The 23,024-nt window shown below is 46.1% G+C and overlaps 1 protein-coding gene across 1 annotated transcript; it reads left to right on the forward strand.

Annotated features, from left to right (window-relative positions):
* Positions 1 to 2,854: 2,854 nt before the first annotated feature.
* LOC141212371 (uncharacterized) lies at positions 2,855 to 14,313 on the forward strand. The gene is made up of 4 exons (XM_073664923.1): positions 2,855 to 2,954; positions 4,996 to 5,093; positions 5,216 to 5,333; positions 12,581 to 14,313. Exons 1-4 carry the CDS (start codon positions 2,870 to 2,872, stop codon positions 14,296 to 14,298), a joined length of 2,019 nt encoding a protein of 672 aa, XP_073521024.1. The 5' UTR covers positions 2,855 to 2,869; the 3' UTR covers positions 14,299 to 14,313.
* Positions 14,314 to 23,024: the final 8,711 nt, after the last annotated feature.

The following is a 23,024-nucleotide window of genomic DNA, read 5'->3' on the forward strand; positions in this document are numbered from 1 at the left end:
CGCAGGTCTCTGTATAATGGCTGATAACAGAGAGAACAGAGATCCAGGAGAAGTATGAAGCGTCTGCAGCACTGAGGGGGAGGAGCTGTAGTGACGTCATCATTATCACAGGTCCTTCACTACTCTCTGGAACTCCGCCCCCTGATCGCATGGGGTGACGTCAACACAGGTCCTTCACCACCTCTCTCCTGAGCCCCGCCCCCCTGATCACATGGCGGTGACGTCACCACAGGTCCTTCACCACCTCTCTCCTGAGCTCCGCCCCCTGATCACATGGCGGTGACGTCACCACAGGTCCTCCCGCTCTCAGTGCAGCAGCTCCGTCCTGGTTGTGCGCAGCTCTTGCTCTCTGGTATCAGCCAGCAGCAGGTTTCCGCTTCCCGCCATTCCGGTGAGATTACAGGGAGGGTTTGTGGTGAATCTGTGAGAGGAGAGTGTGGGGTGAGATCAGAGCTGTTCCTGTGGAGGCTCCTGCTCCATGTGACTGCGGCTCCTCAGTGTTGTATGGGGGATGTGCAGCGGCTCCTCCTCACCTCACCGCCCCCGCTGGAGGTGGAGTTACCAGGTGACCGTCCCCCGCTGGAGGTGGAGTTACCACGGTGACCGTCCCCCGCTGGAGGTGGAGTTACCACGGTGACCGTCCCCCGCTGGAGGTGGAGTTACCACGGTGACCGTTCCCCGCTGGAGGTGGAGTTACCACGGTGACCGACCCCCGCTGGAGGTGGAGTTACCACGGTGACCGACCCCCGCTGGAGGTGGAGTTACCACGGTGACCGACCCCCGCTGGAGGTGGAGTTACCACTGTGACCGTCCCCCGCTGGAGGTGGAGTTACCACGGTGACCGACCCCCGCTGGAGGTGGAGTTACCACGGTGACCGACCCCCGCTGGAGGTGGAGTTACCACGGTGACCGTCCTCCGCTGGAGGTGGAGTTACCACGGTGACCGTCCCCCGCTGGAGGTGGAGTTACCACGGTGACCGTCCCTGCTGGAGGTGGAGTTACCACGGTGACCGTCCTCCGCTGGAGGTGTAGTTACCACGGTGACCGTCCTCCGCTGGAGGTATAGTACCACGGTGACCGTCCTCCGCTGGAGGTGGAGTTACCACGGTGACCGTCCCCCGCTGGAGGTGGAGTTACCACGGTGACCGTCCCCCGCTGGAGGTGGAGTTACCACGGTGACCGTCCCTGCTGGAGGTGGAGTTACCACGGTGACCGTCCTCCGCTGGAGGTGGAGTTACCACGGTGACCGTCCTCCGCTGGAGGTGGAGTTACCACGGTGACCGTCCTCCGCTGGAGGTATCGTTACCACGGTGACCGTCCTCCGCTGGAGGTGTAGTTACCACGGTGACCGTCCTCCGCTGGAGGTGGAGTTACCACGGTGACCGTCCTCCGCTGGAGGTATCGTTACCACGGTGACCGTCCTCCGCTGGAGGTGTAGTTACCACGGTGACCGTCCTCCGCTGGAGGTGGAGTTACCACGGTGACCGTCCTCCGCTGGAGGTGTAGTTACCACGGTGACCGTCCTCCGCTGGAGGTGGTGTTACCACGGTGACCGCCCCCGCTGGAGGTGGAGTTACCACGGTGACCGTCCTCCCCTGGCGGTGTAGTTACCACGGTGACCGTCCCCCGCTGGCGGTGTAGTTACCACGATGGCCGTCCCTCGCTGGAGGTGTAGTTACCACGGTGACCGTCCCCCGCTGGAGGTGTAGTTACCACGGTGACCGTCCTCCGCTGGAGGTGTGGTTACCACGGTGACCGTCCTCCGCTAGCGGTGTGGTTACCACGGTGACCGTCCTCCGCTGGAGGTGTAGTTACCACGGTGACCGTCCTCCGCTAGAGGTGTAGTTACCACGGTGACCGTCCTCCTACGAGGCTGATAATGAGCGGTCAGATCGGCAGAGGAGGCCGCGGTGGAGTTTGTGGCTTTTCCTCCAGGTTCTTCCTGATAAATTACGGATAGAGAGTAATTAATTGATTCGCGCTAAAATAATGTGAAGGACTTGGAGCGAGTAGATAAAAAGTAATTTTTTATTTGATTCAATTTTCCATTAAAATTGTTAATACTCATAAAATAATGTTCATATTAGTACAATATTATAAAAAGATATAACATGATCGCTTAAAACTGGCGTATAGATTAGATAACCCAGTGGGCTCCAGAGTGGAAAACCTGTAAGGAAATAGGAGAATTGATTTGTTAGGCCCGGTTGAGAGGTATTAGTCCTACGGTAATTAAATCCACATATACCTGGTTCGATGGTACGTAGAATACATTTCTATCAGCTTTATTGTGTTATGTAACAAGTCCGACATCAGGAAGAGGAAATCCAGAAGAGGAAGAGAAGGATTCTTTACTGTAAGAGCAGTGATTGTGTGCAGCTCTCTGCCAGGAGGAGTTGTCATGGGGATTCCCTATAAGAGCTGTAGAGGGGCCTGGATGTCTGTCCTGAGTGTAATAATATTCCCGGTTATGGCCCCAGATTACTGGAGACGGTTATTGATCCCGGGATTTCTACTGATTGTCAGATCTGGAGTCGGGAAGGAATTCTTCTCCCTAAGTGTCTCTCTCCATACACAGGATTACACAATAGTGAGGAAGACACCGGGGGAGGGTGTGACTCCCATCATCCATCTCCAGGAGTCAGGAGGGTGGAGCCCGGACCCCATCACAGGGCCTCCCCCGCACCCCCCGATACATGAGAGGAAGAGGAAGAAGATCCTAGAGCTCAGCAACAAGATGATTGAGCTACTGAGCGGAGAGGTGACTGCTGGGACATTATACAGGACAGCACTGGAGGATTCTGGGTGATGACGGTGTCGTTGTTGTCAGGTTCCTATAAGGTGTCAGGACGTCGCTGTCTATCTCTCCATGGAGGAGTGGGAGTATCTAGAAGGACACCAGGATCGGTACCAGGAGGTGATGATGGAGGAGCTCCGGCCTCTGACATCACCAGGTGAGAGGAGACTCTTGTTGGCTCCGGGGGATGTGATGACGTCTCTCGGCCTCCTCCTATAATAGATGATTTTTCTCCAGACTTGCTCTGGTGTTCTCTACATTTTCTCACAGCTTTCATTCCCTGATTATTCTCTTCTGATCTGTGAGTCGCGGTTTCTCCGCTGTCGTCTTCATCAGTCTTGAGTCTTCGTCCTCGGCGGCTTCTTTCAGAATCTTTCACCTTCCTTAGAGCATCGGTCACATTTTGTCTGCAGATGTCCCAGCGCTTCTGTCCGTTCTCTCCTGTGAGATCTTTCGGTATCTGAGTCTGTCGTGGATTGTTACTCAGCAGAGTCGGGGTTAATTTACTGATGATTTTCCCCCTAATCTGCTGTCGCTCGTCCGTCCCTCAGAATCGGTGCAGGCTCAATGTCGTCATCAGTCGTGGTCGGGCGTCCGGCTCCTCCCTCTTGGCTGACACTTGTGTGATCTTCCTTGGTCTCCTCCGTTCATTCTTCTTCTTTGTGACAAATCACTTTCTCCGTACTGAGCACAAAGTCTTGGATAAATATCGGCACCGGACTGTCCTTCAGACCCCGAAACACGAGTCCTGACATGAAGATGGAGCGTGGTGGAGCCGATCACCCCCCAGAGCCGGACATGGAGGCTCCAGCAGTTCTCGGCCCCCGCGTCTATTCACCACTCGCTCTGCAGGCGGAGAAGCACAGAACTTTCCGCACTGGAGGAGAAGGTCGGACCACTGCGCACTCCTCTCTATAGGGGGAAATGTGTCTCATGGAGGAGAGCGGAGATTCTGAGTACAGAGAGTTATAGGCCATGCAATGCCCCATGGGAAATAAGATATGCAGAGAACGGGGTCTCTAGCGCCACCCACAGGAGGCAGCAATCCTAGGAGTCAATATCAATGTTTCAACCCCATCCTGTTGGGGAAAATTTCCATTTCTTTTTCATTTTTTTTTTTCCTCTCCTTCTTCCATCAGCCAGAACATTTCTATTTTCTATCCACAGATGTTTGAGGTCTTGTGTTTTTTTTGCAGCACAAATTGTGCGTTTTACCATATAATGTGCTGAAATCAGAAAAAAAAATCCACCTGCGGTGAGACAGTTAGTGAAAAAAAAAACGCAATTCCACATTTATATTTTGTTTTTTGTTTCTCTGCATTTATTGGGCGGTAAGAACGACCTTGTGGCGATTTTCCAGGTCAGAACAGGTACAGCGATTCCAAACTTCTGTTTTTTTGTTTTTTGAATATATTTTTCGGGTTAAAAAGATTCTGTGGCATCGGACCAGACAATCTCTCCTTGGCTCCCCGTGTGCATCAGTAAGCGCCCATGACCCCGGTGCCGGCTCTCTAGTTGTCCTTTCTACACATTGATGGGCACTAACCGCTGTGTACCGGGTGCTCCTCACAACACCGTCCTTCCGGGTTCTGTGACTTCATCCGTCAGTCGTACATGTGCCCTTTTTTCCTCCTTCAGAGACAAATGCAGAACTTTTTAGCACTTGCTGCCTATTTTAGTGTTTCTATCGAGGTGGATGCGGAGATTTATGTCTATTTAAAAAGGAATAAAAACGCATTAACTCGTGTCTTTTTGGCTCTCAAAATACAATCACTGGTAAATGGTCACCGTCCTTCCCCCAATCTCCATACAGTGAATTATGAGAGAAGAAACCGATGGATGGAAATGTGGAGCTTTCTCCAGCTCCTCTGGTTCCATCCCTGGTGGAGATGAATCTTGGCGAAGTTGTGTTTCTTAGTACGGCTCCTTCATCTGACTGACGAGGGTCTTCTCTGTCCCTCTCCTCAGGGTCCTCATCCTCCGAGTGCAGAGCAGAGAGCATTAGGCTTTGGCCTCGCTGATTATCACTTCGTACTTGAGGCCCACAATGTGCTGGGACCTCGGTACCGGTGGTGAGGATCACAACAATGTAATTTATTCCCTGATACATAAACATAGAGTTACTGGTTCTGAGAGACGAGTCTCATATATAGACAGATACACGGCAGGTCATGTATTCAGTCTCTGTGTCTCCACAGATGGATCCAGGAGGAGAAATCCACCAGAGAGATGTCCCCGTCCTCTGTATCCCCAGGACTGTCCAGAGGAGAATCACAATGTCCCGGAGGGTCATCAGGTAGATGGAGCTGAGCCCTGTACCGGATCTGTATATGGGGGGACATTTCTGATCGAGGTCATAGATGTCACAGATTTTGGTGGTTTCTTGTATTGCGCTGATTGTTACATCTGATATATCAGGAGGAAGATCCGACTAAGAATAAAGTGAAGGACGAGACAGAAGAAGAAGCGATGACGAGGAGGGATCAGCCGTGTGTGAGTGACGGGAAGGAGGAGATTCCTGTAGATGTTTCCACAGGTATGTAATAATGACCGGTGTGTGATATCGTGTGAAGTCTCCGGTGCAGTGAAGCTTTATCCGTTGTCCACATCACAGCAGAAGAGTCCGGTGATGACGCGGCTGCTCCTGTAGAGTCCGGCTGTGCACCGATGACTAACGGGGCCGCCTTCACACCTGTTTTTGATGATTTAGGAATCAAATTCTTAATTTTCCTAATTATATGACTTCTAATATTACTTCCATATTTTTGTTACACAAGTCCCGTGCTACCATATAAATGACTGACCTTGTGATCCAGACAGAACCTTTTGCAGAAGATTCCCTGTAATGAGGCAGATGGAGACATTGTGGACCCAGTCTGACCTGGATTTGGCATTCTCCGTCTTTTTCAGCGTGCGTAAAAGAGCCGTTAGCACAGTTTTGTGCATCTCTGAAAAGATGGACACAGCTGAACAGAGGCCTGACCGTGTCCAGAGTAACTCTGCTGCCACATTATAGTGAATGGATCCCTTGGGGGTGTCATCTGAATCACGTATTTTGTAGATTTAGATGGAAACCCCGATGTAAATGCTCTGCGTAGAGCGCAGGATAAATGTGATCTAAAATGTTCTGTACCCCAGAATGCCACCAATAAAAGCTTCTACTCAACCCACGAAAAACAAGTCCCCACTCTGGTTCATCATATTAACAAAAACATAGGGTGTCCACATTATGTGACGTGGCTCCCACCTAATGAAATCCAGCAAAATCTGCTCATCTAAGTATCCTCTCCTCCTGTGTCCCACAGTACGCTTAAACCACAAGTAAGGCTATGTGCCCACGATGCAGAAATGAAGCAGAAAAATTCTGCAGCATTTCTGCATCTCCCTGGCAGAAAAAACGCATGCAGATTGTGCATGCTTTTTTCCTGCAGAATACATGCGGAATACATGCGGATTCACATGCGTACCCACGTGCGTTAACACATGTGTTTCTGTATGCGGACTGACAAGCACTTTCCAGGCGATAGCATCACTTGGAAAGTGCTTGACAACTAGGTCACACTGTATAAATCCATGCAAACGGCATGGATTTATACAGTGTGACCTTAAAAATAAAAAAATAAAGCTATACTCACCCCCGATGCCGCCGTGTGTGCTGTTGCGCTCCTTCCTGGTTCCTTCCTGGTTGCCGGCATCTCGCGAGACAGCCTGCGGTCACATGACCGCGACGTCATCTCAGGTCCTGGAAGGAGAAGCGCTGCAGGGGCCGCCGGACAGGTGAACATAACTTTATTTATTATTTTATTCTTTTTTTTACAGGTACATTGGTACCCAGGTCTGGATGAGAGTCTTCTCTCCTCCAGAACTGGGTACCATCCGCACATTGAAACGCATATTATCCGCTTGTACAAATGTACAGACACGGATTCTATGCGTCTCAATGCAAGTCAATGGCGGCGCTTCCAAAAAATTAATGAACATGCTGCGGATTTATGAGCGCTGCAGAAACGCTGCGGAAAAATCCGCAGCATGTGCATTGACATTGCGGAATGCCATTGGGGACCATGGGGTGCGGATTACCATGCGTTTTTGATGCGTTTCCGCTGCGGAAATTCCGTAGCGGAAACGCATGAAAAACACATCGTGTGCATGCAGCCTTAGCATCCTCATGTTTGGCATTATTGTAGCAAGGAGAGCCCACTTAATTTACAGGGTGCGTGTCTCCAGAAGCACAAGCTGAGCATAATGTACTAGGCGCTGCAATATACCGGGCGCTACAGTGTACTGGGCACTACATCTTATGGGCGCTGTGACGATACAGCTTAAAATTTTAATTATCCAGACGATTAGATTTGTTAAGTCACAGTGGCTCAGTGGTTAGCACTGCAGCCTTGCAGCGCTGGGTCCCTGGGTTCAATTCCCACCAAGGACAACATCTGCAATTAGTTTGTATGTTTTCCCTGTGTTTGCTTGGGTTTCCTCCAGGTTCTCTGGTTTCCTCCCACATTCCAAAGACATCCTGATAGGGAATTTACATTACGAGCCCCAATGGGGACAGTGCCCATAATGTCTGTAAAGCGCTGTGGAATTAATGGAACTATATAAGTGAGTAAAATAAATAAATTAATACACTATTATCTTTGTGTTGACTTGTAAATGTTTGTGTATTTATGTGCCTGGTCAATAAGAACAGACCAGTATTTGTATTACCCTGAATATTAACTTCTATTTTTTTGGAAACAAGGATGTTTACTCTGCTAAAGACATGTTGCACTAAAAGGCAACTAGATGTTTATTTACAAGACCAACTATGTAAATTGATTAGCTCAAACAATGCCCTCCCTAACACCTTACCTGTGAATGTGTAATTGCACAGACAACTGTAGCTACTTTTAAGGGACATGTGCTTCTGTAGTAGTTAGTCTTGAAGCAGAGAATCAGAAAGGAGAATGAGAGACATCCTTCAGGATAGTAGATGGGTAGCATGGCAATTCCATTCAAAGAGACACAGATTTGGATTCTACATGACTCCAGCATAAGGGTATCAGCCCTGACTGGAAAGATACGGATCTCTGCTCCATTGACCATCAGAGAACAAGGATACATTTGGGGAGACCAGGTTGGGACGATGAAGTCACTTGGCCCCATGGATATGTTGTTTGGAGTTGCCGGGAGGGACCCACCTGTCGCCTGGAACCCATGGAGACATTCAAAGAAGCCAGATTGTGACCCACCGGTCATCTGGCCCCATGGAAACTCTCGGAAAAGCCAGGGTGGGACCCTCGGGTCACCTGGCCTTGTACCTTGACGGACTACTAGCTTCCTAAGCTTACCGCTACCTTGTCTCTGTGGGGAGCCACCAGAACCAGGAAGCCACTGGTTGAGGTAGTCGGCCATGGAAGTTTCCAAACTCGCAGCTGTTCCATCCCATTTGGGCGGAGAAGGAAGGGTGAGACTGTGTAATGTTGTACCATCTTAGGTATTTGCTGGGACTGTTCTGTGTGTTTATTGTCCTCTTTGTGGTTCAGTAAAGTATTGCCACGGTGTTTTATCCTCATCCTGTGTTGTCTGAGGAGCATTTCACCCATGGAAGACCGCGGGTCTTCACAGGCACTATAATGGAATATATGCATTTTCACTTTGCAACATCCATTGCTGCTCGTTTCTGAAAAACATCGATGGAGTCAAATTCATCACTACTCCTGTAGATAAATTCCCAGATAGGTGTAATTTCCAAGACGGGATCACTTGAGGGGGGATTCTGCTCTTCTGCACTTAGGGGCTCCATATATGGAGTCCGCAAACTATTCTAAAAAAAATTTTTCTCCAAGAGTCAAGTAGCGCTCGCTATATGCTGCCTCACGCTGCATATCTGACCGTCTTTTCCAAGCTGTATGTATCTGTCTCCCGGTGTGTTCCCTGCATCCAATATCTGCTGTGTATCCACTGATCCCTGCTAATTTCATTCTATCTGTCCTTGGTATGTTTGATCCCATGTGCACGTTCATCACCTCAATCCTTTGATCCCAATACACACTGGTCCCTGACTGTCTGTTTCCTGAATACATTTAGCCTAGGTGTCCTAATTACTCCCCCACACCACCACTCCACCCATGCTTTTGTGAGCAGTCTTCCTGCGGCTCCTGCTCACCTGAGCCATCTCATGTGCTGTTCAGAGCTCCATAAATCAAGTGAGCCAAGTCTGGCACAGACGGGTCTGGTTTCTAAAGGGTCGCTTTTTAAGGGTCTAAAAATGAAATATGCCAGAAATGGGCCAGAAGTGACCAGAATGTACGAATAACTATTTATTAATTGTACTTAGATTCTCTTTCTCATTCACACTTAACATTCATTATGCTAACATACACCCTTACTGTTTTTGCCCCACTAATCCTCACTGTGCTTCGCTATCCCCAAACCCCAGCACCCTCTAACCAAATCATCATCTCTCCTTCCCTCTTACCTCCCCACCTGACCTCATCTACAGACCTGCTCCTCAACCTCAGGTCTATCCTACCAAAACATAACACAAGCCGGACACTCTCCTTCTCCCACCTGCTCTCCCTCTCTCTCCCTTTCCTTACTGCTGGCGACATATCTCCCAATCCTGGACCCCCACAGCTTGCACCTTCCACCAATTCCCCCACCTATCGCTTCAAACCAACTGCAAACTACCACAACCTCTCCTATGTAAAACCCGTGCCCATGATGCCCACCCCCATGCTCCCTCTCTCTGGAGCACCCTGGAATGCCCGCTCTGTCTGCAACAAGCTCCATTTTGTCCACGACCTCTTTACCTTTCGCAGTCTCTCCTTCCTGGGCATCACAGAGACATGGCTGACACCTTCCGACACTGCCTCCCCTGCTGCGCTGTGTTACGGTGGCCTCCACTTCACCCACACTCCTCGCCCTGGTGACAGACATGGTGGAGGAGTGGGTCTTCTCCTTTCTAACAACTGCACCTTTGGCCCTATTCCCCCTCTACCTGACACCTTCCGACACTGCCTCCCCTGCTGCGCTGTGTTACGATGGCTTGCACTTCACCCGCACTCCTTGCCCTGGTGACAGACATGGTGGAGGAGTGGGTCTTCTCCTTTCTAACATCAGCACCTTTGGCCCTACTCCCCCTCTACCCTCCCTTATTCTCCCTTCTTTTGAAGTCCACTCTGTCCTTATCTACTCTCCCTCCAACCTCCAAGTGGCTGTGATATACCGACCTCCGGGCCCGATCACTGCCTTTATTGACCAATTCGCCACCTGTCTTCTTTACTTTCTCTCTGCTGACATTCCTACAATCATCATGGGCGATTTCAACATCCCCACTGACACTTGCCAGTCAACAGCATCCAAATTCCTGTCACTTACTTCATCCTTTGGACTTACTCAGTGGTCCTCCTCAGCCACCCACACAGACGGACACACACTAGACCTGATCTTCACCCGACTCTGCTGCTTATCTAACCTCACAACCTCCCCCCTTCCCCTATCTGACCACCATCTACTCACTTTCTCATCCCTGTCCTGGTCATCTGTCACCCATGTCCAGCAACTAGCACACCCCCTCAGAAACCTTGTACATCTAGACACTCACACACTCTCTGACTCTATTCTACCACTGACATCCATATCTTCACTCCACAACACAAACAGCGCCACTGCTTTCTACAATGCCACTCTCGCATCAGCTATTGACTCGGTTGCCCCTCTTATGCATGGCAGAGCACGACGAGTCAATAGGCAACCCTGGCATAAAAACCTCACTAAACAGCTCCAATCAAGCATCCAGGGTAGCAGAGCGGCGTTGAAAGAAAACACATTTTCAAGATGACTTCACTGCATTCAAACAAGCAACACTCACATTCAAATCAGCACTCACCTCTGCTAAACAGGCCTACTTCACAACCCTCATATTTTCCCTGTCCTACAACCCCAAACAGTTATTCAACACTTTTAACTCTCTCCTCTGCCCTCCACTTCCCCCTCCGACCTCCGTCTTCTCTGCTGAGGAGTTTGCCACACACTTCAAAAACAAGATTGACCAAACACGGCAAGTCTTTACTGCCCAACTACCACAATCCCTTTGTTTTCCACACCATTTCCCTACCTCTATAACCTCCCTTCCCAATATCACGGAAAGAGACCTTACTCGTCTCCTCTCCAAATCACACCTCACCACATGTGCACTCAACCCCATCCCTTCCCACCTCCTCCCCAACCTCACCCCCACACTCACCCCATCCCTAGCCCATCTCTTCAACCTATCACTAACTTCTCGTACCTTCCCCGCTGCCTTCAAAAATGCCTCAATCACGCCCATCCTCAAAAAGCCATCCCTCGACCCAACCGCCTTGTCCAGCTATCACCCCCAATTATCCAGCTATTCTTTTGTGTCTTCTCCGTTCAATGGTATAACATTTTGTGAAACACATATGGCGTCAAAATGCTCACTACACCCCTAGATAATTTATTTGTGAAAATTATTAATTTGTGGCCAAAATAACATTTTTGGGGGAAATTTTTTTTTTTTTTTTAACTTTCACGGTCCAATTTCTTAAAATTCCGTGAAGCACCTGTGGTTTCAAAATGCTCCCCATACATTTTAGATAAATTCCTTGAGGGGTCTAGTTTCCAAAATGGGGTCAGTTGTGTGAGGTTCCTTCTGTTTAGGCACATCAAGGACTCTCCAAACGCGATATGGCGTCCGCTATCTACATCAGCCACTTTTGTACTCCAAACTTCAAATGGCGCTCCCTCCCTTCTGAGTCCTGCTGTGCACCCAAACAGTAGTTTTCCTCCACATATGGGGCATTGACATACTCAGGGGAAAGTGTACAACAAATGTTATGGTCCATTTTCTCCTGCTACCTTTCTGAAAATTAAAAATTTGGAGCTAAAATAACATTATTGTGGAAATACTTTTCCCTTCCACATTGCTTTAATTCCTGTGAAGCCCCTAAAGGGTTAATAAACTTCTTGAATGTGGTTTTGAGGACTGTGAGGGGTGCAGTTTTTAAAATGGTGTCACTTTTGGGTATTTTCTATCACAGGACCCTCAGTCACTTTAAATGTGATGTTTTCCCTAAAAAATATGGTTTTGTAAATTTTGTTGGAAAAAATGAGAAATGATAAACTTTTAACCCTTCTAACTTCCTAACAAGTTTCATCAATGATGCTGATGTAAAGTAGACATGTGGAAAATGTTATTTATTAACTATTTTGTGTGATATAACTCGCTGGTTTAAGGGCATAAAAATTCAAAGGTTGAAAATTGCAAAATACTCAAAAAATTTTTGCCAATTTTTTTTTATATTTTCATAATTAAAGGCAAATAATAACGACCAAAATTTACCACTAACATAAAGTGCAATCTGTCACGAAAAAAACAGTCTCAGAATCAGTGGGATACGTTGAATTACCACATAAAGTGATGCTGGTCAGAATTGTAAAATGAGGCCTGGTCATTAACCCACATAACGAGCAAAGTATCTTGGTCCTTTAGGGGTTAATGTACCTTCAGCACTATTGCAGTCTTCTAAGGTTTCCTATTATGCTCTTATACATGCTGTGGACCTGATTACGGTGGCTGGAGCTCGACTGCTCCTGGATGTAGGGCCGCCTTCACTTTACCCGTCATTGTGTTAATGTTATGGCATGTAGTTGTCTTCCTTATTACCGGTACTTTCACTGACGAGGGTCTTCATTGTGAGCTCCATAAAATACATTTAGAAATCTCTTTGGATATGATTTTTTTCTTTAAAACAAATCTATCTTTCCTCCTTACAGGAAATCCTTGTGAGAATAACGGTTTATCACTAAATTGTAAAAAAGAAGATATCAGGAAGCACTCTAATGGAGGAAACCTCATCACCCTTCCTGCACCTCCTGGACTTCACAGCACTTCACCTTCTTATAATCCTCCTAATCATGAGGAATCATCTCCTGAGCAATCTCACATTGTTACCACAATTCCAGGTGACACAGATACAAGATTTCAGTGTGACAAGCAACTTACTAAAAGCTCAGATTGTTTAATACAAAGAAAACACAAAGGAGAAGAGCCATACTCCTGTTCAGAATGTGGGAAATGCTTTACAAGTAAATCAAAATTTGTTATACATGAGAGAATTCACACAGGAGAAAAGCCATTTTCATGTTCGGAATGTGGGAAGTCCTTCACAGATAAAGGGAGTCTTATAAAACATCAGAAAATTCACACAGGTGAGAAGCCGTATTCATGTTCAGAATGTGAGAAGTCCTTCACAGATAAAGGGAGTTTTACAAAACATCAGAAAATTCACACAGGAGAGAAGCCGTATTCATGTTCAGAATGTGGGAGATGTTTTATAGATAATTCAGTGCTTGTTAAACATCAAAGAATTCACACAGGAGAAAAGCCTTTTTCATGTTTACAGTGTGGAAGGTGCTTTCCAGATAAATCACAGCTTGTTGCACATCAGAAAATCCACACAGGAGAGAAGCCATATTCATGTTCAGAATGTGGGAAGTCCTTCATCGATAAAGGGAGCCTTATTAGACATCATAAAATTCACACAGGAGAGAAGCCATATTCATGTTCAGAATGTGGGAATTGCTTTAGACATAAAGGGGATCTTCTTAAACATCAGAAAATTCACACAGGAGAGAAGTCATATTCATGTTCAGAATGTCGGAAATGTTTTATAGACAATTCAGTGCTTGTTAAACATCAAAGAATTCACACAGGAGTGAAGCCTTTTTCATGTTTAGTATGTGGAAGGTGCTTTACAAATAAATCACATCTTGTTAGACATCAGAAAATCCACACAGTAGAGAAGCCGTATGCATGTTCAGAATGTGGGAAATGCTTTACAGATAAAAGGAGTCTTATTACACATCAGAGAATTCACACAGGAGAGAAGCCATATTCATGTTCAGAATGTGAGAAATGTTTTATAGATAATTCAGTGCTTGTTAAACATCAAAGAATTCACACAGGAGAAAAGCCTTTTTCATGTTTAGTATGTGGAAGGTGCTTTACAAATAAATCACATCTTGTTACACATCAGAGAATCCATACAGGAGAGAAGCCATATTCATGTTCAGAATGTGGGAAATGCTTTACAGTCAAAGGGAATCTTATTAAACATCAGCGAACTCACACAGGAGAGAAGCCATATTTGTGTTCAGAATGTGGGAAATGTTCTAGAAGTAAATCAGATCTTATTAAACATCAGAGAACTCACACAGGAGAGAAGCCATATTCGTGTTCAGAATGTGGGAAATGTTCTAGAAGTAAATCAGATCTTGTTAAACATCATAAAATTCACACAGGAGAGAAGCCATATTCATGTTCAGAATGTGGGAAATGTTCTAGAAGTAAATCAGATCTTGTTAGGCATCAAAGAATTCACACCGGGGAGAAACCGTTTTCTTGTTTACAATGTGGAAAAAGCTTTAGAGATGAATCAAAACTTTTTATGCATCAGAGAATTCACACAGGAGAGAAGCCGTATTCATGTTGACTTTGAGAAATGCTTTACAAAAAAAATCAAGTCTTTTGAGCCACGAGAGAAGTCACACAGGAGAGAAGCCGTATTCATGTTCAGAATGTGGGAAATCTTTTATACATAAATCATATCTTGTAAAACATGAGTAGTCAAACAGGAAAGAAACTGTAATTATGTTCTCTGTGTTTCATCAATTTTAATAAACATTGCTCAGCATAAATGAGTACACCCCTTTTGATAAATTTTATTTAATATCTCACTGAACACAAGAACAATTTCTAAAATTTTGCCAACACTGAATTCCATAGAATTTTTTTTAGAATCAAAACATGAAAGTAAGGTTGATTAGTGATTTGGTACTCGCCCGAGCATCTCAGTGCTCGAGATGCTTGGTACTCGGTGAGCAAATTTGGAATGCTTGGGCGGGAGCCTGAGTCCTCGCCCTGCATGTTTGGTGCTGTTCAGACATTTAGACAGCCAATTAACTTGCAGAGATTGCCTGCCAGTCACGGTAATGCCTCAGCCATGTTGGTTGTGGCATTACAGTGATTGGCTGGCCGCATAGCGTCATTGGGTCTACATAAGACCTGGCGCCGCCATGCTCGTCACAGTCACTCCGGAATCAGACAGTGTAGGGAGAGGTGCTGCTGAGCGAGGGAGAGAATTGGCGGTTGTTTTAGTGAGGTATTCCACAGCATTACAAATCTACAGTAACAGTCCTTCTAAGGACTAATGCTACTGAATATTAATCCTGGTGATAGCAGGAGTTAGGCAGGCAGAGTTTGTGGAGAGCGTATACAACACAATAGGATCCTTTGCATGTTCTTTCTGCTGCTGTTACTCATATCCATAGTCCTAGATATCAGGGCTAATATTCTTATTGCTCTTAATCCTGATAATTTTGGTGAAAGCAATATAATACACCATTTTTACTGCTCCATTTGCTTGTTAGCAGCATACAGTCAGATTTGGTTGATTTTAACCCCTTCGCAACCCTGGGATTTTCCGTTTTTGCATTTTTGTTGTTTGCTCCCTTTGTTCCCAGAGCCATAGCGTTTTTATTTTTTGGTCAATATGGCCATGTGAGGGCGTATTTTTTTGCGGGACGAGTTGTACTTTTGAACGACATTACTGGTTTTACCATATCGTGTCCGGGAAAACGGGAAAAAAATTCCAAGTGCGGTCAAATTGCATAAAAAGTGCAATACCACAGATTGTTTTAAAAAAATTTTTTTACCACGTTCACTGAATCCTAAAACTGACCCACCGTTATTATTCTCCAGGTCATTACGAGTTTGTAGACACCAAACATGTAGAGGTTCTCTTTTATTTAAGTAGTGAAAAAAAATTCCAAAGTTTGCTAAAAAAAAAAAATGGCGCCATTTTCCAAGACCCGTAGCGTCTCCATTTTTCGGGATCTAGGGCCGGGTGAGGGCTTATTTTTTGCGCGCCGAGCTGAAGTTTTTATTGATACCATTTTGGGGTAGATCCGATGTTTTGATCGCCCGTTATTGCATTTTATTGCAATGCTGTGGCGACCAAACAGCGTAATTCTAGTGTTTAGAATTTTTTTCTCGTTATGCCGCTTACCGATTGGATTAATTCTTTTTTTTATATTGATAGATCGGGCGATTCTGAACGTGGCGATACCAAATATGTGTATGTGTTTTTTTATTATTATTTTATTTTGAATGGGGCGAAAGGGGGGTGATTTAAACTTTTTATATTTTTTAAATTTTTTAATATTTTTAAAAACATTTTTTTTTTCACTTTTTGCATGCTTCTATAGTCTCCATAGGAGACTAGAAGCAGCACTTGTCTGATCACCTCTGCTACATACAGGGGATCAGCAGATCACCTCTATGCAGCAGAACTGCTCCTGTGCTATGAGCACCAACCACTAGGTGGCGCTCATAGCGATCAGCTCTTGACAACCACTGGAGTCTGCTGCAGACCCAGGGTTGTCATGCTCACGCATCTTTGACCTGCGATCAAGTGACGGGGTCACGGCTGGGCGGGGTAAGTGATGTGCTTCTGGCGCGGCAATGTTAAATGCCGCTGTCAGAGATTGACAGCGGCATTTAACATGTTAACAGCCGCAGGTGGATCGCAATTTTCACCCGCGGCTGTGGCGGACACATGTCAGCTGTAATAATCAGCAGACATGTGCCCGGTTGAAAAGGGGGTTACAGCCTGGTGCGTACTAATAGGCCACAGGCTGTAAAGGGGTTAATAGCATTGCTGTATTGTGGAAGCAGAGAAACTTGTCCATCATCTCAGGTGGTCAGATATTACTGCGGTAATAATCCAGACATTTTTGGGAACGTGACAGATATTATACTCCATTTAAAGTCTGCCAGTTGTGTGTTCAAACCTATTCACACTTGGTCGCTGACCAATAGCTTATCTATTAGTGCAGTGTTCCCCAACTCCAGGCCTCAAGGCCCACCAACAGGCCATGTTTTCAGGATTTCCTTAGTATTGCACAGGTGATATTTACATCACCTGCACAGGCAATAATCCCATTACCTGTGCAATACTAAATCCTGAAAACATGATCAAAGCTATACATGGAGTGAACATGCATGATTATATATAAAAGACCCACCAATACCATTCAAGATTGACATCACATGATTAAACTACCAATACAAAAGACAATCAAAATAACGTCACATTGGGGGCATGGCCTAGCCAGGGATGTAGGCAGACGTGTTCCGGTGCTCTCTCGCCGACCGTCGCTGTGTGCGCCGACCCGGTATACCGCTGAGCCCTTCAGACACCGCCGGATCCTGTGAGAAGCTCTCCTGCCGCCCTGGGGAGCGTTTCTGACGAGCAGGAAAGAAGTAATGACCCGCACCAGGCAGCGAGATACTGGCCCTGGTAGAGGGGGCAGGGGCCAAGATGGCGCTGAGACTCAGGAGGAGGCGGCCAGAGAGAATGCGGCGTGCTCCAGGAGGACGTCGGCTGCTGCACGCCTTGAGAGGTTTGCAAGAGTGGAAGTGGGTGAACACAGTGCTGGACTTTCAGAAAGGGAGGCTGGGGCAGAAGATGGTATGGAGGATCAGGAGAATACTGTGGGTGCAGGAGACTGTGCGGCTGATGGCTCTGGAGATGAGGTGCAGGACAAAAATATGGAGTCTTCTGCTGACCCTGCTGTGGATGAACTCACCCTGAAAGATGTGTTCACTGTGGTGTCATACTGCAAACAGGCGCTTACAAAGTTGTCAAAGCAGGTTACGGGTGTGCAAGCAGGAATTACTAACATTAAAGCTGCCATGCAGAAAGCCGTTGTCCGCACAGGAGAGGTAGAGGAAAGAGTGAGCACGGCGGAGGACACCATAATATCTCTACAAGCTGCTCAGAAAAAGCCGGACAAGCAACTAACAGATGTCACTGCTAAAAATGATGACTCGGAAAACAGGTCACGACGTAACAATGTCAGGATAATGGGGGTTCCGGAAAAATCAGAGGGATCAAACCCTACAGAGTTTATTGAGAAATGGCTGCTGGAAAAATTTGGAACTGATAAACTGTCAAAGGTCTTTGTTGTAGAAGGGGCTCACAGAATCCCACTGAGACCCCAGCCTCCTGGAGCAGCCCCCCGGGCCATGCTGGCTAGGCTCTTAAATTACAGGGACAGAGACACTATCTTACGTACGGCGAGGAAGATCAAGGATTTAACAATTGATGGACAAGATATCTCGTTCTACTCAGACTATTCACCCACGGTGCAAAGAATGCGCATGAATTATAGAGATGTAAAGAAAAAATTGAGAGACATGGGACCGGCGTATTCTGTGATGTATCCGGCCAGGCTGAGAGACATGGGACCGGCGTATTCTGTGATGTGTCCGGCCAGGCTGAGACTGGCTGCACTGGGTAGAGGACACTTTCTGCAATTTCCGGAAGAAGCTCTGGACTGGATTGAAAAGAATTCTAGACGAGTGCGAGAGCACAAGGACGGCTGAAGAGAGGGAGATTGTGGTTTTGTGAATGTGATTTATAATTATCCTTTTTCGGTTGCATTTAACTATTTGTTGCAGGATACAAGTCTGATCATGGACTGGAGCGGCGTACTGGTGGTGCATACAGTTTATATACCTTTTATATAATATGTTTTTCATAAGGCGGGAGAGGCCTTTGGGAAGATAGTTGGTGGAATAGGCCGGTTTCATTCACCAACTCTCGGATAGAGAGAACGGAACGACAAATTGGGAGGTGGTTTGGGGGAGATAGGGGCGGTCAGAGGAGTTTTGGTTTGGGGCATGGGGGAGGGGGGGTTGGATGCGGGGGGGGCAGGGACGGACGGCATGGGGGACATCTTATGATGTGGTTATATACACAGAAGTTGAATCTGATAAACAATGGCGGGTATGGTTAAGGTGTTAAGCTGGAACATACGTGGTTTGGCAGACCGTAAGAGACGGGCTATTGTTCTCCAAAATATTATGGCCCACGGGCCTTCCATTATCTGCCTCATGGAAACACACCTGATGAGGGACAAAATTATGCTCCTGGCGAGGAAATGGGTTCAAAAAGTATACCACTCTACTTATTCTGCATATGCGAGAGGGGTTTCCATCTTGGTGCATGTGGGGACTCCATTTGAGGAGGTTGAGGTTAAAATAGATAAAGATGGACAGTACGTTTTTCTAGTCTGCTGACTTTATGGCAAATTATATTGTGTGGTGGCAGTGTATTTCCCACCTCCATTTACTGGGACAAAACTGCAAGAGATTATAGAGCTCACGAGGCATTGGACAGGGATTCCTGTGTTGCTGATTGGAGATGTTAACAATATAATGACTAAAATTTGGGACAAAAACTAGTAGGCAACCGGGAAGAACTGACGGAGAGCGGGAGACACCCTTTGCTAAGTATGTGTCAGAGGTGGGCCAGATAGATTTGTGGAGAGTGAGACATATGGGAGTGAAGACATATTCATGTTACTCCTTGACGCACGGTTCTATGTCTAGAATAGACTTAGCCTTGGGAAATGGGTTGGTTAACCAAAACATCACTCATATTGATTATTTGCCTAGGATACTCTCTGATCATAGTCCCTTGCTGGTGGAACTGAGGTTCGGTATGTGTGGGAATGGTGGACGGAAAGAGTGGAAGGTTCACCCGGTATGGCTGGAAACGGTAGATATTCAGAAAATAGCAGGAGAGGTGGAGGAATTCTTCCAGAACAATATGGGAAGTACAGCCATAGGAACTGTGTGGGACACAATGAAGGCTTATGCTAGGGGTTTATTGATTCAAGATATATCCAGATGTAAAAGTCAGAACAGATTGGAGGAAAGAGAGGCATTGGCTGCGCTGAGGGGGGCAGAGGAGGAGTTGGTGCTTAATCCCACCGTAGAGGCGCAACAGAACATGAAGGAAGCTCAAAAAAAGGTGGATAAAATATTTCTGGCCAATGGGGAAAAGAAGAGGGAATTCCAAAAAATTGCCTTTTATGAAGAGGGTGAAAAAGTTGGTCACCTGTTGTCTACTATAGCGGCAGCGCAGAGGGAACCGGGATTTGTGTATGGTCTCTTGGATCCAACTGGCACCCTAGTCACTGAAACGCGAGATATCTTGAGGGTGTTTAGAGACTTCTATAGTGACCTATATAACTCTAAATTAAGGAACACGGGAGATGATATAGACCAATTTTTGAGGGGTACTCAGATATCTGGGCTTAGTGAGGAGGCTAGGGATAGCTTGGAGGGCCCCCTGACGGTAGAGGAAATGGAAGAAGCTTTGGCTTCAATGGCAAATAATAAAGCCCCAGGTGCAGATGGTTTACCAACAGAATTCTATAAACATCTTAGAGATGTACTATTGCCAAAATTAAAAGATGTGTTTTTGGCTCTGGAGGTGGGAGAATTACCGGAGTCAATGCGGGAGGCTACGGTGGTGGTTCTGCCCAAGGCAGATAAGGACCGGACACAGCCAGATTCGTATAGACCCATATCCTTACTACCGGCTGATATTAAAATTTTAGCTAAAGTAATGTCTAACCGATTGAGCCGGGTGGTTTCTGGTGTTGTACACCCGGATCAGTCAGGATTTATGCCGGATAGATCGACGGCCATTAACTTGAGGCGACTATTCCTTAATATGCAATTGGCCGCTGATAATGCTGGGCATGGAGTGGTGGTCTCATTAGACACACGGAAAGCCTTTAATAGTGTGGAGTGGAGTTATCTTTTTCGTGTTTTCCAGTTGATGGGAATTGGTCCGTTTTTTTTGGCATGGATAAAATTGTTATATACACGTCCGGTGGCCAGATTGAGAGTAAATGGGGAGTGGTCAGATAAATTTGATTTGACTAGAGGAACCAGACAGGGCTGCCCCCTCTCCCCGCTGTTATTTGCTCCGGCCATAGAGCTGTTGGCTGCTGTACTGAGACAGTCAGACGTGGTGAGGGGATTCCGGTATGGTGTGGCGGAGGAGACGATAGCGTTGTACGCAGATGATATTTTATTATTCTTACAGGACCCTCAGATATCATTACATGGAGCAATAGCTATTATCAATAGATTTGGTTTATTATATGGGTTACAAATTAACTGGGATAAATCTCATATTATGGAAATAGACTCCCTGAATAGTTTAGATGTTGAACAGGTGGAGCGTACACAACTCAAGTTGCTACAAGAATTTAAGTATCTTGGAATTACAATAACATTACCAGTAAAGGAGTACCTTCAGCTGAATGTATACCCGATACTGGGGAAATTAAAGGATAAAGCATCTACATGGAGCAAAATGCGCCTCTCGGTGGTGGGACGCACCAATCTTCTTAAAATGGTGCTGATGCCCAAATTGTTGTACGTTTTACATAACTCCCCTGTGTGGATTCCTCGGTCGGTGTTCCAGCACATTAATGCAATATTTAGAGATCTGGTCTGGGGTGGAGGGCAGCCTAGGATTAAGATGGAGACTCTCCAGAGGCCGAAGGAGGAGGGGGGTCTCGCTCTACCAAACCCGTGGGTATATTTTTTGGCAGCTCAGTCCCAGCATATTAGAGGGTGGGAGCAGAGGGCAGGGAATGGGACTATTTGGGCGGTTCTGGAACTTTATCTTAAAAAGAGTCCATTGGTAGTGGGTCTAGAAACGGGACTTTTTGGGAAGATGGGCAAGTCATACCTGACCTGTGGCCTAATCCATAAATTGTGGACGAGGGTGAAGAAGATTAGAGGCATAGTGGGGCTGACAACGTATACTCCTATTTGGGATAATGAAAACCTATGTGAATTTTACAAAATAAGATATCTGAGAGGCTGGGTGGTAAAGGGTGTACAATACATCTACCAACTGATGGATAATCAAAGCATCAAAACCCTAGAGACGCTGAAAGAGGAATTTCACTGATCGGACAGACACAGTTATCAGTATACACAGGTTAAACATGCGTTTATTAAGCCAGGGAAAATCAGGAACCGATCTGTTCAAAGGGACATCGTCATTGATTATATTTGTATGGGGGGATGTAAACAGGTGTCATATCTACGGTGTATGCGGATCTGCTCCACACCTTTCTACTGAATTATCCTGTTTTGGCTAAGGGAAAGTGGGAAGCAGATGTTGGTACCATTGAGGATGACAAATGGGAATCCATATTAGAATATATCCCCAAGCTGACTCTAAGTGAACCCGCCAGAATGTCCCCACTACTTCTTATTCACAGAGCGTATAGGTCGCCCGATTTTATGTTCAGAATAGGGGTACGGGAGACCTCGGATTGCCCGAGATGTGGGTCAGAAGCTGACGGTATACTACATGTTATGTGGAGTTGCCCAAAACTTGGAAACTATTGGTCTGAAGTAGCTGGCCTAATTGAAGGGCGTTATCACTGTATAATTCCTAGAAATCCAGTGGTTTGCTTGTGGGGAAATGTGGAGGAACTTGTGGGGAATGATATCGCAAAACTGGCAATTGCCAGACTCTTATATGCAGCTAGAAAGGTAATAGCGAGGTATTGGGTGCGACCGGAGCCTCCCTCTAGACAGGAGTATATAAGGCAGGTGGATTATGTGGTGCGGATGGAGGAGAAAATCTATTTCAAAAGGAAAAATGCCAAACTCAGTGACAACCTATGGGCACCATGGAAGGTGTGATTAATGCTATTGGAGGGAAGATTCCGGTGAATACACTACGAAATGCAGTGAAATGGTTATAGGATGTTTTGTGGGATATTGGATCATATCTTATATAATGATGAGGGATTATTGCTGTCTGTAAAAGGGGAGGGGGGTTGAGGGTTCTTTTTGCTAATAAGAAAATGGAAAATTGTTATACTGAAGTTGTATTTCATTATTTTTTTCTAAATGAATAAAAAATTATCTGATTTAAAAAAGATAACAATTGCAAAAAGAACTCCGGCACTCCATACATGAAAATATAAGAAATATTGTATCTGGACTAGTGTCACTTTGAAAAATGAAGGTTTTTTGCGCATAATTTGGCCAATTTATGTGTGCCCATCAACCACGACAAGGTCACCTTCGTATGATGGGAAACTACGCTACACTACCACTGGATATGCCACTCTTGGGCTGTAAGCCTGTATGGACAATATGTCTCTGCTTGGGCTTTTAACCTACAATGTATGGGCTGGTAGAGCTAGTTAAAACCACCTGTGACTGAATGGGAGGGACACATGGTCAGAAAAAAGGCTGTCAAACTTCTAATAGTGTGAACACGTACCTGCTGTAATGCTCCAGGAGCGGGATCCCAAAAATGAT

This window comes from Phyllobates terribilis, unplaced genomic scaffold (assembly GCF_046119375.1).
Source record: "Phyllobates terribilis strain yellow unplaced genomic scaffold, ASM4611937v1 Scaffold_171__1_contigs__length_4068163, whole genome shotgun sequence".
NCBI lineage: Eukaryota > Metazoa > Chordata > Amphibia > Anura > Dendrobatidae > Phyllobates > Phyllobates terribilis.